At 47.4% G+C, this 18346-nt stretch overlaps 1 protein-coding gene across 1 annotated transcript in view; it reads left to right on the top strand.

Moving 5' to 3' along the window:
- Positions 1 to 5092: 5092 nt before the first annotated feature.
- LOC126511032 (O-acyltransferase like protein) overlaps positions 5093 to 18346 on the top strand; it is a 40200-nt gene continuing 26946 nt past the window's right edge. Inside the window, exons 1-3 of the mRNA XM_050157876.1 lie at positions 5093 to 5240; positions 13594 to 13733; positions 14485 to 14563. Of these exons, the coding sequence (XP_050013833.1) occupies positions 5093 to 5240; positions 13594 to 13733; positions 14485 to 14563 (367 nt within the window). The remainder of the gene's footprint in view (positions 5241 to 13593; positions 13734 to 14484; positions 14564 to 18346) is intronic.

Below are 18346 nucleotides of genomic sequence, written 5' to 3'. Positions count from 1 at the left end.
TCCACGGGGCTTGGGCATGAGGTTAAGTTGAAACGTGGGTTCTGTCAGCCTTCCCTGAGCCTTCTCTTTTTACGTGTACTCTAACCCTCTCCGCAGTCCTAATGGGTTCTGGTGACTATTTGAGTATGCACTTGAAACATCACACCTGCAAGCCCCAACCTTGGAAGGTCAAGGCAAGGAGAAAGCTGTTCATTTTTAGAGTGATCTGGGCTATGTAATGATTTCAAAGTCAGCCTATGCTGCACAGAGTGAGACCATCTCAAACAAAACCAAGACCCCTCAATATATTAGGTGATGAATTTTTTTATAGCCAGATCCTCCCCCACATCTGCTCACTTATGTTCTCTGTCTTCTTAGGAAGGGCAGATGGGGGTGTCCAACATCGATCTTGTTTTAGTAAATTATAAATTTCCCAGCAGAACACAGTATTCTAGAAAAGGCTTAACTTTAATGTTTTAAAATCTTATTTTAACTTTAAAGTTAATTACATCTATATACATGGGTTTGTGTATGAGGGCAGTGCCAGTGGAAACCAGAAGATGTAAGATCCCCAGAGCTGGACTCCCATGACAAACATTCTTCTCAGTTCCAGAAATTATAGGCTTAGTCCAAGCTGTCCTTTGACTTCATGTCATGCGAGGCCTAATCAGACAGGTTATTTCAGAAAACATCGTGAGTGGCTGTGGACAGGGCAGGCACAGGTCTACTGACTGGAGGGAACGAAGTGAGGTTGGTAAGGGACCACAGAGCCGAGCTGCACTAGGGAGCCTGCTGTGGTATGGATCTTGGCAGGAAACAGACGTGGACTACTACAGAGGCCAGGAGATCCCTCACCAGGTGCTCATTCCCCGGCTTTGACACTGCTGTAGAAGCAGGGGCATTTTCCATGTGTCCATGCTGGTGGCCGTGACTGGTGGCTGCCCTTGCTTAGTTAGAGGGAAAGAGCCTGGTCCCCTTTATGGCTGGAGAGATGGCTCAGTGGTTGAGAGTGCTTGCTTTTGTAGAGGGCTTGAGTCTGGCTCCTAGCACCTTCTGTCGGATGGCTCATAAACACCAGCTCCAGGGGGCCTGACACCCTCTCCTAGTCCCCACAGGCACCTGTACTTGAATGTGCATAGTCACACGCAGACACAAGCACACATGTTTTTAAAGTAAAAATAAACTCTTAAAGGGATCTTGGGCGCCATCTTGGATGCTCAAACTGTGGGACGCTGAAGTGTAAACTCAGTTGCCCTCTGAATAAGACGTCCACCAAGCAACACAACCAGTGCTGGCTATTTTAGAAGAGATTCCTTGGGATAGCTGGACATGAAGCTGGTCCCCATCTCCTTCCCCCACATCCTGTCACTGGAAAGGTCTCATCTCCCAGGGCTTCCTCCCACCACCCCTCTTCTTCATATCCATCCCTCACATTCCCACCCAATCAGCTTGCCACCATGCTCCCTCCTCTGCAAGGCAACACTCCCCCAGGAGTTTTCCATATCTTTCTGTTCAGTTCAGTCTTCTCTGCTACCAGAGCTCTTCCTATTTCCCTGACTAAAATGGGAGCTAGCCAGAAAGCGGTTCTGATGCTCTCCTGAAATCCCCGCCCTTGGGAAGGAGAGACAGGAGGATCATGCATACGGGGGGAATGAATGAATGAATGAATGAATGAAGCATACCGGTCAGCTGCCCACACACCTGCTACACTAACCTCCCTCTTTGTGCTGTGTTATTTTTCTCCACAGCGTCACCCTACCTGATGCTAGTAGTCTATTTGCTAACTGTCACATTCCGGAAGAGCCTGCTCAGCTTTCCCACGGCTCTGCTTGATTCCTAATCCCAAGTCCCATTTCGTCTCATGTCCCCACCCCAGAGCAGTAGAGACCAGCACGTTGACATGTGCTATTGTCAGCAAAGACAGATCCTCGTTTCCCCCAACCTGCTCCCAGAAGTCTCGTGGCCCTTCATTTTGCACAGCCAGCTCTAGAAGGAAATGACCTTGGCATTCCGAACACGGGTCAGCTGATGGCTGCTGCTTCAGGAAATGATGAGGGCCTGTTGGCAGGAAAGGAAGGCAATATTTATTTTCCTGTCCTATTTTTGTGCCCAGTATGGTGTCTTGCATAAATCAGAGACCTAAAATATCCTTGTGAAATGACTGAGTCCCCTTAAACCTCTACTAGTCATAATTTTAACTTTTTAGGAGTTGGGAGAAACATTGGAAGGACCTTAAACCTTTCATTATCCAAAAGTGAGGTGTTGTTTGTTTGTGGAGACTTGTCTCCGGTAACTAGGCTGGCCTTGAACTCCTGATCCACCTACCTTTGTCATCTCCGAGCTGGGATTCCAGGCCTGTGCCACCAGGCCTGATTTATGTGATGCTGAGGATTCAGCCCAGAGCTAGGCAAGCACTCTTCCAACTCAGCGATAGTCTCAGCTTCCATCATTCTGATTTTTGATGAGTGTATGTATATCAGCAACTATTTTATGAATAAATTTATAATTCAGGGACATGCTGTTTACCATTCATAAATATTCAAATTAGCTAAGCTTCATCTTTTTTAAAATATTTATTTATTTATTATGTATACAATATTCTTTATGCGTATATGCCTGAAGGCCAGAAGAGGGCACCAGACCTCATTACAGATGGTTGTGAGCCACCATGTGGTTGCTGGGAATTGAACTCAGGACCTTTGGAAGAGCAGGCAATGCTCTTAACCTCTGAGCCATCTCTCTCCAGCCCAAGCTTCATCTTTTGTTTGTTGTTGTTGCCAGTTCTCTCTTCACCTTTTGCTGTGGGGCACAGTACTTGGCACTGAATCTAGGACATCATTTTTGCATAGAAGGCAACCAGTCTACCATGACCCTAGCCCTCTGCATACTTTAAAATAAAAGAAGACAGCTGGGTGGTGGTGGTGCACGCTTTTAATCCCAGCACTCGGGAGACAGAGGCAGGTGGAACTCTGTGAGTTCAAGGCCAGCCTAGTCTACAGAGAGAGTTCCAAGACAGTTTTACAGAGAAATCTTGTCTCGAAAAGCCAAACAAAACCAACCAACCAAACAAACAAACAATAAAACAAAGTAAAAACTAGGGAGGTGGTTAGGAAGAATAAACCAGAAAACTAACTATAATATGATGTTTATGACTGAAGAGTTTAAATGTCCATGTGTTCTGAACTCTAACTTCATTACAAACACCTATGGGAGGCCAGTGGTTATATGATTTTTACAGATGACAAACTGAGCTAGCTTCTGAGCGAGGAAGGTGGACAGCAATTCAAGGACTGCTTAGGCTATAGAGTGAGTTCAAGACCAGTCAGGGTAACTTGGTAAGCCCATGTCTCAATATAAAAAGTAAAAGGAAGGCCCACTAGTAGAGTGCTTTCCCAACAGGTATGCAACACTGCCAAAAAAGAATTTAAAAAATTGAGCTAGCATCTGAGGGAACTGGAAAGTAAACCTTGTCTTGTAAATTATGAACGTGCAAAGCCAGTGGGTCATGCAAGAAGTGGCTGTTCTCGTGGGAGGGAGCCCAGGAGGGTTTCCTAGAGGAGCCAAGAGTGTCATGGAATAAGTACATACTGGGCTGGGAGGAGTGACCTGCTTGCCACAGAAGCATGGCAACCTGTGTCTGAGCCCTGGAGCCCATATAAGTGGAAAGGAAAGAACAGACTCCACTGAAGATGCCTACTGACCTCCATGTGTGTTCACATGTGAGTACACACATCTTACACACACACACACACACACACACATACAACTTTAATTTTTTTCAGACAGGATCTCACTATGTAGTCAGGCTGGCCTTGAACTCACAGATCCACCTGCCTCTCCCTCCCCAGTGTTGGTATTAAAAACATGAACCATGATGTCCAGACATAAATACTATACTTTTAATTTTTTTAATTTTATGTACATTGGTGTTTTGCCTGCATGTATGCCTGTGAGAGGGTATCCGTCCCCTGGAACTAGAGTTACAGACAACTGTGAACCGTCATGTAGGTGCTGGGAATTAAACCTGGGTTCTCAGGAAAAGCAGTCAGTGCTCCCAACTGCTGAGCCATCTCTCCAGCAATCCCCCCACTTTTTTTTTTTTAAAGAATAAGTAGGAATAGATGAATACATCTTCAGAGGAGGCTGGTGAGAAGGATTCTTTAGATAGGGTGACCCAAGAGTCCAAAGGAATCAAAAGAAGGACAGTGGAGACCATGTGTGCATGTATGTGTATACATGTATGTGTATCCTTCTGAGGCCAGACATACAGCCTGGAATGCTGGTACATGCTCTAAACACGTAGCTGGATGTGGAACCGAGACTCGGCTACCCACAGATGTCTTCAGGCAATGTAACAAGGTGTGCGGATGTGTCGTTCTTCAAGAGGAGACGCAGCAGCTGCTATTTAAAGACAGCCTTCTGGAATGGGGATATTTACCTTGTGATCAACACATTTTGTTTTCTTCTGTTGCAATCAGCAACTGACATCATTTCCTTCCCCGCTGTGTGTTCTAAACCTTCGCGTGTGGTGGTGTGCGCATCTGCCTGGAGCAAGAACTCCTTCCCGTGGGCACTCACGTCATCCCCCAGGCTGGCACTGCTTTCAGGGTCCAGCAAATGCATTAAGAGTCGTGTGACCTTTCCCACTGACCGCAGAGAAGCCCAGCTGTGCTTGACATCCAGCCAATCATTTTACAGGTGGGATTTATCATCCCTCTTGGTCAAAACCCAAATATGGCTACTTCACGTCATCAACATGTTTTGTTTCTAAACCCAGAGAGATATACCAGGCCATCCATCCAGAGAGAAGACTTATTATCCGAGACTTATTCCTGCGAGCTGGGCATGTTAATCTGCATAACTAAAGGAAGCCAGGTGGCCAGCGGGCGCCACTTCCACGGCACAGTCTCCCTCACAATAACAAATTGTATATAAACAGGTTTCCATGGTTTATCTGTCCGCTTTGCAGGTGGCTGCGGAGATGCGGTTTGTCTCTTGGCTTGTTAAGGAGCGAGGGGCATCACATTCGCCCCCCCAGCACATTACAGACGAGGGCTTCATAAATATTAGGCTCTTTGTCTAAGAAGGAAGATCAGTCCTGACAGATTGAGAAATGACGGCCCTCGCTTTGCTAGCTAGCCTGCAGTTTATGCTACCTTTTGTTTCTCCTGCGAGAAACATTTCTCTCAAGTGCATGCAAGACACTGACGAATTCCTTTCCGATCTGAATTCACTGAAGCCCAAGGAATACGCTCTGAGAAGTAAGTAGGTTTCCCTGTCCCTCTCCGCAGCCAAGCACAGGACAGTCTGCTGAATATGCTGGAAGCATGCTAGACTAACCCGTGAGAACTTAAAAGGCACCAAGCAGGAGAGAGAAGACAAACCTGAGAGACGGAGGAGCTGCCACTGCAGAAGGCTGTAGAGCCAGGCTCGAGATGCTCTCTTAACGGAGAGAATTGTTCCTAAATATTATGTGCTTTGCTAATGAAATCAATAGCATTTTACTTTGCACGGCATATCTGGGTTTATTTCCTTTCTGAGACATTCGATCTGCTCCTGATAGTGAGTTGCTCTTTTATTTAGTGAAACCAGCTCATCTGTTCTGTGCTGATAGAAGTAGATAGAAGGTGAGCAGTGAGACTGCTTTTCATGTTCTTTGTCTGGCCTTCAAATCGTTGCCGTTTGGTTTCTGTGTGTTTCTCAAAATTATATGCATACCTTTCTGCCAGAACAGAGGATGAAATCAAGGGTATCTTGTCTAGGAATGAGACTCATTGTTGTTGCTGGTGGCAATCACGAACAAGAAAACTGTAAAAACTCCTTTTAAAGCCAGACAGTCTGACATATCCATTTCCATGTAGAATACACAGCCACTTTGTTCTGTGTTTAAAACCACTGGTATCGTAATAGAGAATAAAATAGAACATTAGGCTAATTCAAAATGCCATAACATTTGAACAAATTTCTGTTCTACCTGGGGTCAGAGAGCCCGAGATTCGATGAAAGGGTGGCAAAGTATAAACCCAGTTAATTCAATAGCTGTTTTGTTTAAATCCCGTTTTGGAATCGATGGTGTTTCATAACAATAGGCGGTGATAGTGATGGGGGATGTTGCAGCCAAGCCAGGTGACTGGCCAAGGGACTGCAGAAGGTGTGACAGCAGGCCCAGATGTCTGTTACTGAGATGGCAGGATGTAGTCACCAACAGTCAGAGCCACGTGGGCACCGTGGGCCTTGCAAGTGTCTCCACCCATGCGCCACCCAGGTTCTGTCTGCAGGCACCTGGAAGTTTAAAATGTTCATCTTTCTCCTTATTAAAACAGGAGTTTCTCAGCCTAGGGAGGCAACTCAGTTATAAGGTACTTTACTTCTGATGCAAAGTTCGACCTATCCCCAGCACCCACACAGGAAAAGCTGGATGTGGTGGTTCATGTTTGTAATTCCTGTGCTGGAGAGGCAGATGGAGGTTCGCTGGGTTGCCAGTCTACCCAGTGAGTCCTAGGCCAGTGAGAGACCTGTTCCCCAGATCAAGGTGGATGACTCTTGAGGGACAACACTAAGGTTGACCTTTGGTCTCCATCTTTATGTGCACACATTCTCCTGCATACACATGAACCTACCCCCATCCCCACGCACACAAATGTGAACGGGTAGATGACTGCCAGTTCCCTGCAATGGAGGAGTGTGTCTGTCTGCAGCGGCTGTGACTTGGCTCAGGTGCTTTGACATTTGTCTGGGATTTTTGAGCTCAGAATGTGCTATTGACTTGGTTTTCGTCACGGTTTTCCTGGTGGATGCGTGGAAGGAAGAATAAAAAGAGAGAAGAGGAAGTAGTAGGTGCCCTTTAGAACCTTGTAGAGGGCTCTTCAAGTCCCCTTTATGGGAGGGGAGACTTACTGCTCTCTAGTTGGTGAAGGAGGAAATAGAGTCCAAAACACACAGATAGTAATAGGCATGGGTTGTGTGGAGCTGAATAACATGTCAGGGCCCAAGGGGATGGTCTGGCAAGAAGGCCCTTGACATTTACGTGGCGAGGCGTGGCTATTCTAGGAAATAAGAGGAGGTGACTTAGAGAGACTCTGAGCGGGAAGGATGGAGTGAAGGGCACACTCTTTTCCTTTTTAGCAGCCTCACACACGCTAGGCAAGGGCTCACCACTGGGCTACATGCCCAGCCTGCTCTTATCTGTGTTTGTGAAGCTGTCGGCTTGGCCTGTGTTGGTGTAGTGGCAATCCCTGCGGCGTTGCCGCTCCTGTCCTTCTACCTCCACAGTGGGGTACGTCACCCTAGAGGCAGTCAGCGCGTTAGAAAGGAACCGAGCGGCTGCCGCAAGTCAGGACGTGTTTATTTTTCAATACTGAACAAACTGGAAAAAAAAATGTGACTGCTCTCTAGTGATCGGCCTGTCACTGGATTCGGCACACAAGTTGATCAGGCTGCACACAAATACATGCAGTTTTGCCATGCATTTTGTTTCAACGTCGTAGTGCTTGTTAAGGCAAATGAAACAACCACCGATATTCATGCCGGGTTACACCCGTCGGTGAGCAGAAAACCAAACGGCATGGCTACAAGAGGTGACAAGAAATGCATTGAAAGCAGTCTGAGAGACAGGTGTCTACATTTGGATTTTATACTAAGGAGTTATGGATTTCATTTTTTATTTGTAACCCGTGGTGATGCAGATTGAATTGTGTTTCTCCAAGTTCATATATTGAAGCCCTTCCCAGAACATCACAATGTCACTGCGTGTGGAGATGGGGGTCTTTAAAGAGACAAGCTAAAAATGAAGCAAACAGAGCCCTAGTCCAGTGCCAGGTTAGGACACGGGCCTGCTCGGAAGAAAGATGACGTGAAGATATGAAGTGTATATCTGGGCCCATCTGAACCAGGGCGATCAGCCTCAGGAGAAACCAGCTCTGCCCACATTGCCATCCCTGATGTACCCATTTGCAGAACTAGGAGGAAAGGGGCGCCTGCTGGTGAAGGTGCCGTGTGGCTCCTGCTGGCAAAGGTGTTATGTGGCATTTGTCATGGCAGCCCTTGCAAGCTCATCATGTGCCACATGTCCTTTGTATCAGCATAAATTATAATATGCCTTCTCGAAAGATGCAGGCTGGAATTGTGTCTTCACAAAAATATGTCTATGGTCCAGGGAGATAGCTTGGTTGGTAAAATTTTCCTTGAAGGACCTAGTGTAGTAGTCCCTGCTTATAACCCCAGCGCTGGAGGCCAAGAGAGGGATTTTTTTCGGGGGCTTCCTGCCCAGCTGGTCCTGTCTGTCTGTTGCATTCCAGGTTAGTGAGAGCCCTTGTCTCATACATGGCGGACAGTGCCTGAGGAGTGACAGCCGAGCTTGTCCTCTGGCCTTTTACCACATCCAATGCGTTCCCACACACGTGTACCTGCACATACATGAGCATGCAGGCACACAGAGAAATGCCCTTGCTCACTCCTTGACCTTTAGTTTTTGTGACCTTATTTGGAGATGGCATCTTGGTTGTAAACAGTCCAATGGTGAGGACCAAGCAGGTCCTGATGGAATGATCATTGTCCTTAAAAGGGGGAATCTGGACACCGTAATGGCAGAGGTGCCAGCCACCGGCAGCTAACAGATGCCTGGGACAGACTCCCCAGAGCCTCTGGTGTGAGCTGCCCCTGTCCCTGCTTCAGACTTCCAGTCTCCGGATTCAGAGAATGGATTTCTGAGCTTGAAGCTCCCCTGGGTGTGGAGACTGTCAAGACAGCTATAGAACAAGAAGACAGATGCTGAGACAGACTGCTCTGACCTCCCAAACACACTCTGCAGAATTAAATCATGTGTTTATCGCCTGCAGTGGAAAAACAGAAGCCCATAGATCTCTGGCGAGGGGCCCAGGCCTATGATACAGTGGTACCGTTGGCAGCCGTTTCTCAAAGTCCATGCCTGCCCATGTCTGATGCTGTCCACAGCGGAGGCCCTGGGTGGGAGCTGTACCACATGTACACCCCAGGACCTCTGACTTTGCTTCCATTTCAGCTCTCCAGACACAGTGGTGGGGAAAGAGGGGTAGCCAGGAGTTCCCAAGCAACCCGCAGTGCTTTTCACGCCTGACTTCTGAGCATCTTATCCCCATAGCATTCCCAACACAGCACTTTTTCTCTAAAGAAACTTCTTAGCCCCGCACATCCCTGGTCCCCGCTTCAAGTCTCTTAGCCCACACTGAAACAGGATACCCAGCTTCCCATTTGGACTGCATCGTCTCTTTGGCTTCATTGTTTATGTCCTTGTGGCCACTGTTTTACCTTGTCTGTATGCCTCAACTCTTTCCTAGACACCAAGCCCCACAGTGGACCCTTGTCAGAAGAGGCAGTTCATAGTAGACACTCCACAGGGCGACACCAGCCTGAGCTAGGATGTGGGTATCCTTTGGGAGGAAGCCTATTGCAGTCTACCACAGCGTGGATGGTTTTGTTGTTGTGTTGTTTGCATGCATGTGTGTGTGTGTGTGTGTGTGTGTGTGCGCGCATACGCGCGTGTAAGGTGTGATGCTGGGGATTGAAGCTAGGGCTTTCCATCTGCTAGGCAAAAATCCTACCATTGGTGGTATGGCCCAGTCAGTCTATTTGTCTGTCCAGTGTGTGGCTAGTGCCCACTCAGCTGTCTGCTGGGAAAGCTTTTTCTTTTGTTGCTCAGGACCAAACACTACAGAAACCAGGAAAATTGCCTGCGAGAAAGAGGATGATATCGTAGATCCCATAGAAAGTTTTAGATTCTGTGTCTGTCAAACATCCACGCAGGACTGAAGGTGTGGCTTGGTGGCAGAATGCTTATTCAGCTCACTTATTCAGAAAGGCTTTGGGTTCCATTTCCGGCCCCCCAAACGACCAAAAATTCGGCACGAAATAATAACACAACATCATACTGCGGTAGGATAGCGTGCTTCCTCTTAAGAGATATCCGCAACCTAGGTGAGCATGGAAATGCTCACCGCAATCCCCACACTTGGGGACAGAGGCATGGGTCTGTAATCGCACGTAGTTAGGGGACGGAGGCAGGAGGATGAGTTCCTAAGGCCATTTAGAGAAACCTTGTTAAAAAGAGCTCCATAGTCGAGTGCCTCGTCACTTGTACCAAGCCTGGGGCTTGATCCCAGAGCAGCAAGAACACAGGAAACTGCCTTGTCATCTTCACCTGTCGTCGCCACCGCAGAAGGGGACATCTGCCGTTTAGCACAGCTGATTGAAACATGTTGCTTTTAATCATTTGGGCACGAAAAATCAGAACAAGCGCGGTGATGTGCAGTATTGTGCCCTTAGTCCTGACCCGTTCCTCCCTCCCGCCCTGTGATACAGCATTGTGATCTGCACCGTGCCTATGTCCTGGTGTCGTTTAGGTTCTTGATGGAAATTCATTAGGGTGATGGCCAGAAAAGGGGAGTGTGTCCATGTGAACCCATAGTAAGAAAGGAACGCAATGCAATTTGGAAACCAAAGCAGCTTAACTGGAAAACCGCCAAGGCGATCAGGAGAGGAAGCAAGAACGGAAGCATCAGTGAAGAACTGGGGACTCCCTGACACATGCCCTGCAGACTCCACCCCAAGGGCTTACAGCTCAAGAGTGTCCCCCATGCTGTTTCCTTCCTTGGCACTCTTACACTTCCAGACCCTACACTTATGAGTACAGAGCTTGGGGGATCCTGTGATGGGGAAACATATTTTGAAAACCACCTTAGTCTATTTGTAACAAATACATGTAGTGTTTTGGGTTGCAGGGAGAATCTGAAAATATTTTGTTGAAGCTGAATTTGGGCATTTTTACTAACCTTGTCAAAGTTTAACCCTATTCAGCCAACACCCACAAAGTTCTTCCTCTAAGATGCACACTGACTAACACAGGGCACAATCTTACCCTCCTGGGAGACAGATGGGACACGGTGACGCACCTTCTGGTGTGACGCACTGAACAAGAGTCTGGATTGTTTCCTGGGAGAGATCGTCCTCTAGCTCAGATTTGAAGGATGACTCAGTTATTGCCAGCGGACTGGGAGGAGGGACAGCGCAAGCTGGAAGGCCAAGAATTAGCCTGATGTATCTTTAGAATGGAGCAGAGGGAATGTTCTGGCTGTGACCGGGAGGGTGAGGCTAGAGGGCAACTCGGGACATGCAGGGCCCCTTGAAGCCCTGCTCAGGAGTCCCACAGAAATCCTAGTGGCCAGAGAAGTCACACTAGGTGCACACTAGCATCACCCGGGAAATATCCTTGTCCAAGCATCACCCTTGACTTCATGCCCCATTTCCCCCGCACAAATATATAAATAAAGGGTAACTGAAAAATCATCTGGAGCTGGTACAAGGAAAAAGGGCAGGCGTGGGATTGTGTTGTAGTGGGAAGAATGCTTCTAGCCTGCAAGAAGGCCTTATTGAAACTTTGTTTTGTTTAAAGAGAAGGGAGGGAGGAAGGGAGGGAGGGAGGGAGGAAGGAAGGCAGACAGGCAGGCAAGCTGCATTTAAGAAACTTGTGTCAGCATTATGAGAAGCCCCTGGGTTCTGCAGGCTGTGCCTGAAGTCCTGTGGTGCGTGCGTGTGTGTATGTGTGTATGTGCACCTGTATGTGCATATGTGCATGCGTATCTCTGTGTGTGCATGTGTTCGCTTGTCCACCCAGAAGTACAGTCATCCTCCATCTTCAAAATGAAGTCAAAAGCTGCTTGCAAAATGGAGTCTCTCAGGGCAAGGCACTGCCTGGAAAAACGCCATTTCCCACAGTGTGGAGTAATTTAGAGTGGGGCGTAGCTTGATCTCAAGGAACAGAGAAGTCACGGTGAAAAGCAAAGAAAGGAGATGTATAAAGTGTGGCTGCACTGGGAAGAGGAACAAAGTGGTCCAATGGCCGGCTTTCCCTCTGCCCCACAGCCCATCTTCAGGGTCCTGATACGAAGTTTAGGTTTAAATAGAAGGTGAAAGGTGTGCCCAGCTCAGAGTCTTGGTCTAATGTTCCTGTTTGCCATCATTGTCTCTGCTGCAGCCTCTCCAGCAAGGTGTCTGAGTTACCAGCTGTGTGAAATCTCATTCCAGGACACCAGCTCCCTCTGGCTGCTGCCCAGCTCCAGCCCCTTCCTCCTCCTAGCATGAGAACCCTGGGAAAAGGCTAGCTTCTTGGAGTCCTTGGTCTCAACAGTCTGGTGGCTGAAAGGAAGGGCACAAGGGTCTCTTAATATTTTAGAGGTGGGATCACTTGTCAGAAGTTTTTTTTTTAAATTTAAAATTTAAAAGATTATTTTATATGTATGGGTGTTTTGCCTGCACGTATCTGAACCACATGCACGCAGGGCAAGAGGAGGCCAGAAGAGGACTTCAATGCCCTGGAGCTAGAGTTGCAGGCAAGCTGCCCTGCGTGCGCAGGGAATTGAAGCTGGATGCTGTGGAACCCAGTGCTCTCAACGGTGGAGCCACCTCTCCGACTCCACGGACATGTACTTGATGTTTCAGCCCTTTGAGGACTCTTTCAATCTTTTTGTTTGTTTATTTTTAAAGACAGAGTTTCTCTGTGTAGTCCTTGATGTCCTGAAACTCCCTCTGTAGATGAGACTGGCCTCGAACTCACAGAGATCCGCCTGCCTCTGCCTTTCGAGTGCTGGGATTAAAGGCAGGTGCTACCACCTCTGGACTCAGTTATGATCTTCTGATCAGTTTGTCTTCACGGTCCTTAAAATCCTGAGGGAAGGGTCCACCTGGGGCCTGGCCACACGTATCCCTCATTGTACTCCACAAAGGGAAGAGCTGTCCACGGACCACAGCACGGAAACCCCTGGGGAGTAAACACAGAGAAGAATGCAAGTGAACTAAGTGAGTCTGTGTGCTCCATGAACTGGGACCAACGGGCTGCCAAGGAATTAAAATAAGCAGACAAACATGCCCAAAGTGATGAAAGAATATTGGCAATACAAAACCATGTGTTAAAGGTAGATGTTAAAGACAGTAAAAATACTGCCGTGGATACATAATACATAGAGTAAATATTAAGATGGATAGCGGTGAAGAAAATTTGGTGAGCTAGCTCAATTTGATAGCCCTCTCAAAACAGAACAGAAAAAGATGAATAGATCTTTCTTCTGGAAAGTTTTTTAAAAAAATGAAAGAAAAACAAAGAGACAGGAATTCAAATGGCTACACTGGGCTGATAACAGGGACCAGAAATAGAAATATAACAAAGAAAAGGAAAGAATATTTGAACAAGTAAGAGCCATGCTTTCTCCAGAGCAAAAGGGGAAGAGGCTCACACAACACTGAACACAACAGGGAAAAGAAAGCTGTCTCAGTGTGTCCAGATAGAGCTGACATTAAGAACATTAAGAGCGATAAGGAGGGGCTGGAGAGATGGTTCAGTGGTTAAGAACACTTGCTGGTCTTTCAGAGAAGCAGAATTTCTCACAACTGCCTGTAACTCCAGCTGCAGGGGCTCTGAAACCCTGGTCTGGCTTCCGCTGACAACCATACATGTAGTTACAGGTACAAGTAAGTCCGGTGCTGAGCTTTTCTCATGGGCTCTGGGGATTCGAACTCAAGACCTCACAATTCATTTCTTAGTGGCACAGGGAGATTAATTATGTAAACTTCTGCTTTGGGACTCAGTGTATGACTCGGTGGGAAAGCTTGGAAGCAACGTTCTCAATGGCAACGTGGACAGGCTGGGATCCTACAGCGAGTGTCTTTCCACCCGGAGCCCCGAGGGGAGTTTCCGAGGCCAGTACTGCAAGCTTCACGTACTGCAGGTGAGTGGAGGAGCCCCGTGTGTTTGTTCTGGGAGGGCAAGTGCGTAAGACACAGATCAGAATACGACTCCACCACCTGCTTTTCCTAACTGAAAACACAGGAAGAAACTAAGAGGTCTCACAAGAAGCAGCAACCTTCTGCTTCTTTGAGACAAGATCTCACTATGTAGAAAAGGGTGACCTGGAACTTGGAACCTAGCCCTGCTTTGAAATGTCGATCCTCTAGGCCTGTGGTTCTCAGTCTTCCTAATGCTGCGACCCTTTAATACAGTTCCTCCTGTTGTGCTGACCTCTCCCAACCAACCATACAATTATCTCCATTGCCTCTTCATAGCTGCCATTTTGCTACTGTTATGAATTGTAACGTATCTACTATGCGACCCCTGGGAACGGGGTCACGACCCTACAGTTGAGAAACGCTGCTCTAGGCTCCCTCCCAGAGGCTGGGGTTTTAAGTACACACGTTAAATTGTTGGTTTAATGTGCCCAGCCTCTTTGGAATGAGTGACATCTGCTTGTCAGAGACAGGCAGATCCTGTGACGTCATATCTAGTCAATCTAACCGATATTGAGCTTCAGGTTCAACCCTACCTCAAAAAATAAGTTGAGCGTGATCATGGAAAGACAATCAATGCCGATATCTGACCTCCATATACACACTTGAACACACACACACACACACACACACACGAGCATGTGTGTATACTGTAAGCAGTAACATTAAAGGGCATTGTGTCATTGTGTTTCCCAGGATGGCGCAGACTACAGTGTGGGTGTGTGTGTCCCTGATTCTTGTGGTGAAGAGGATGTGACCATTCTGTCTCAGCTGGGTAAGTACAAAAAACCCACCACCATCACCACCACCACCAAAAACCAAATTAAAATACAGTCAAACTACTGTCACAGTATGAGGTTTGAACGTTCTAACTGCTTAGAGTCAACAAAAGTGGTGATTTCAGGACCTTCAGAACCACACACAGAGTCTTCATCTTGGTCAGTCAGCTTAACTAAGAATAATGGAGGGGAGAAAAGGTGGGGACAGAGGTGGTGGCGTGGAAAGGAAGGGGAAGACAGCAGGCAGCAGATAATTGCTGGGTCTTGATGTGATAGCAGGAAAGTCAAATAGTCTCCCCACAGCTGCCTCAGCAGGCCTGGAGACAGGAGTGGGCGGTGTCCGGTTTCCATACTGTGAATTCTCCGCTCTGCCCATGTGCCTGCCCACTGTCGGGTCAGGAGGGCCAGCTGGAACTTGGATTGTGTGAGGTCAATAGATTGCCGTGGATTAGCACCCAGAGCCCAGCATTTGGTCCTGGTTGTCACTTCCAGCTGTGTGATCCCGAGCAAATCATTTAAGCTCTCAACCCTCCCCCTCCCCCAGCTTCAACCTCCTGTCTCTGCAGCCCGGGGCCTGACAGGCCCTGAAGTTCAGGGGCTCCCAGTGCCTTACTGCCTCACAGCCACGTCTGACCTTTGGCCATGCAGAGGAATATATTTTAGCACATGGGAACGGGTTTGATCTCTTATAAGTATTTAAAAATTTCTAAGTGAGAGCTTTAAAGCCTAAAATTTGTTTTTATCACTAGGGCTTCATATTAGTTTTGGCCATCTAAAAAAGAACTAACGGCTCATGACAGAGTTCTCTTTCAAAGTGTCGATGGTACGGCTATTCTTAGTAACTTCAACTTGTTCTCTAAGTTTATAATGACACTCACAGCTTTGGGTACATTATCTGTCTAGCCTAGTGTTACATGGGCTGTTTCCAAGCAAACCAACAAAACCAACCAACCAACCAACCAACCAACCAACATGTTATGCATCTGCCGTCCCAGCACTCTAGAAGGGAGGAGGTTCATGGGTCTGAACAAGGCTACAGAGCAAGTTTGAGGATAACCTGAGTTACACAGCAAGGCATTTTTATATCTATCTATCTATCTATCTATCTATCTATCTATCTATCTATCTATCTATCTATCTATCTATCTATCTATCTATCAGAGCTGGTGACCTATCTCAGAGGCCCAGTCCTTGCTCAGCATCTATGAAACCCTGGGTTCTAGCCCCAGTACTACACATGAAATAAAACATGTTATAAATCAAAGTCAAATTTTGGTTCTTAATAGGTAAGTGATAAACATCATAAAACAAAGGCAGGTGTGTAGCTACTATGAAATTAACATTTCAGAGGTGTAATCAAGGCCCCAAGTTTAACGAGTTGTCTTGCTTTAGAAGACTCATCAGTTACTCTGATTTTTCTTGCTAACGCTAAGCTGGCTAGCCAGAGCTGACCAAAGGAAATGAAACATTGACAATCATTGCTGATGATAAAAAGATATTTTGAGACACTCATTCTTGGAGAGACATGAGGAAGATGCTTTCTGAGAAACCAGAAAAACCAGTCAGTCTAGGCTAGGGTGAGCAGAGCTGACATGGGGCATGGGGTGTTGGGGAAGTTAGGGTTGGCCCTCAGAGCCTCTCCCCTGCTTTGGCACAGAAGCAGGGCAGGAGATCAGGGTGTCTTTGCCCACGGGATCAGTTCCCCATCTGGAAAGGATGTGTCAGCTGTTTCTTAAAGCCTTTTGATGGAGTTGCTAGGATCTCCCCTCCAGATGTGGGGCAAGCAGCTCAGGAATGCCAGGTGGCTGCTGTTGGCACAGGACCTGCTCCTCGAGCAGGAGACCAGCAGCTGCCACAGCAGCCAGACCAAGGCGGGAGGATAAAAGCATTATTTAGAGAAAGAGACAGAGAGAGTGAGGGAGAGACAGAGAGTGAGGGAGAGACAGAGAGAGACAAACAGAAACAGGGAGAGACAGACAGACAGACAGACACACACACAGAGAGAAAGAGAGAGAGAGGGAGAGAGAGACCTTGGATAGATAGGAGGGACGGCCTGCAGGCAGAGCCTGCAGGACCTGCTGCACAGTGGTTTCCATGGTTTCCATGGGATGTTAGAGCATTTCAACAAACAGACGTTGCCTGATGTGATAGTTAACCTTCACCGTCAGCTTCACTGCACTTAGAATCACCTAGGAGACGCACAGTGCCTGTGAGGGTGTGTCTAGAGGCTAGTCCAAAGTGTGGCTCGGGGTTTAGACTGAAAGGGAGGAAGTAAGATGATGGCTGCTTTCTTTTTATCTGGGTCCACGGAGATATGAGCAAGCAGCTTCCTGTTCCTTCTGTCACAGCTGTGGGCCACTGATGCACTAGGACATCCCCCCCCCCCCCATGAGGGACTGTATCAAGCCATGAACCAAACTCAATCCTTCCTGCCTTCTGTTACTGTACAGTCCGTACTACTACGTGAACTACGGTACTACGCCTGCAGCGGTAGCCTGCACTATGGGACTGGACAGTTCGCAAACCAGGCAAGAGGCTGGAGATTGAATGGATAGAGTCATAGGTCATCCTTGAATTCCCCCAAGAATGCCAACTTTATTGTGCTCCAGGGCAGCTTAGATAGTGCCTTCCCTGACCAATGGCCACGCCCTAGCTCTCAGGATCCTTCAGCTGTAAGCCATCAGAAACCACTCCCCTGCCATCAGGGTCTCGTGCTCAGAGCAGCTGCAAGCACAGGAAAACAAGCTGTTCACAGGAAATTCAGGGTCCGGGGATCCACAGTCCTCAACACATTACTTCTTGTTAGGTGTTTGGTCACAGTAATGAAAAGAGTAATGAGTGTATGTGGCTTCCTGAGAATAAAATTACGTCATCCCAGGATAACAGGATATACAGATTCTAGACCAAATTACACACACACACAGACACACATATTCCAGTGCAAATCTCTTATTCTGGTCATTTCTCAAGGCTCCAGTCAACAGACTGTCATACTTCAGATGACTTAAGATAAGAAAAAATGTATTTTCTCACAGTTCTGGACAGTAGACATTGAAGTCAGATACTGATGAGATTGGTTGCTATTGGAGCCACCTAGCAGAGATGAGCATATACCCTTCCCTTACTGGGGCTGCCAGCGATTTGCTTATAGATATACCTGCCTCCTTTGCTTGTAGACAAACCTTGTCTCTTGGCCTACAGACACACATGTCTCCTTGGGTTGTAAATGCACAGCGTCTCCTTGGCTTGTAGCTACACCATGCTCTGTTTAACACTGGGCCAGCAAACTTTATATGCCACCAACAATAGGGGGCTACCTAGCTCCACTCTCAGGGGCACACTCTAAGTCTGTCCTTCAGAAACTTTCTAACATTTTACGATGCTCACACCATCTGCTCGGCGGCAGTCCAAAGCATCGAGATCTGAGCTGCCTGGTGTGAAGGTTCACCAGTCTTTCCCATCAGTAAATTGTACTCTTTGATGATTGCCTGATTGCGAATGGCCTCACCTGTTAAAAGAACCAAGCTGAGCAGTGGCTTTGGGAAAGTGGTTTCTCCTCATCTATCTCGTGACTCCCCAGCACTGACTGAGAAGCTGGAATTATCTGGCAGCAGCTCCTTGAGTTAGCACAGATTCCTCTCTGGCTGGGATTCAAGAGGATTTTTTTTTCTTTTCTTTTCTTTTCTTTTCTTTTCTTTTCTTTTCTTTTCTTCCTTCCTTCCTTCCTTCCTTCCTTCCTTCCTTCCTTCCTTCCTTCCTTCCTTCCTTCCTTTCTTTCT

This window comes from Alexandromys fortis, unplaced genomic scaffold (assembly GCF_014885135.2).
Source record: "Alexandromys fortis isolate MF-2015 unplaced genomic scaffold, M_Fortis_MF-2015_v1.1 scaffold_94, whole genome shotgun sequence".
In the NCBI taxonomy this organism is placed as follows: domain Eukaryota; kingdom Metazoa; phylum Chordata; class Mammalia; order Rodentia; family Cricetidae; genus Alexandromys; species Alexandromys fortis.
Note: the sequence above shows the minus strand (reverse complement) of the source record. Positions and strands in the feature narration are given on the sequence as shown.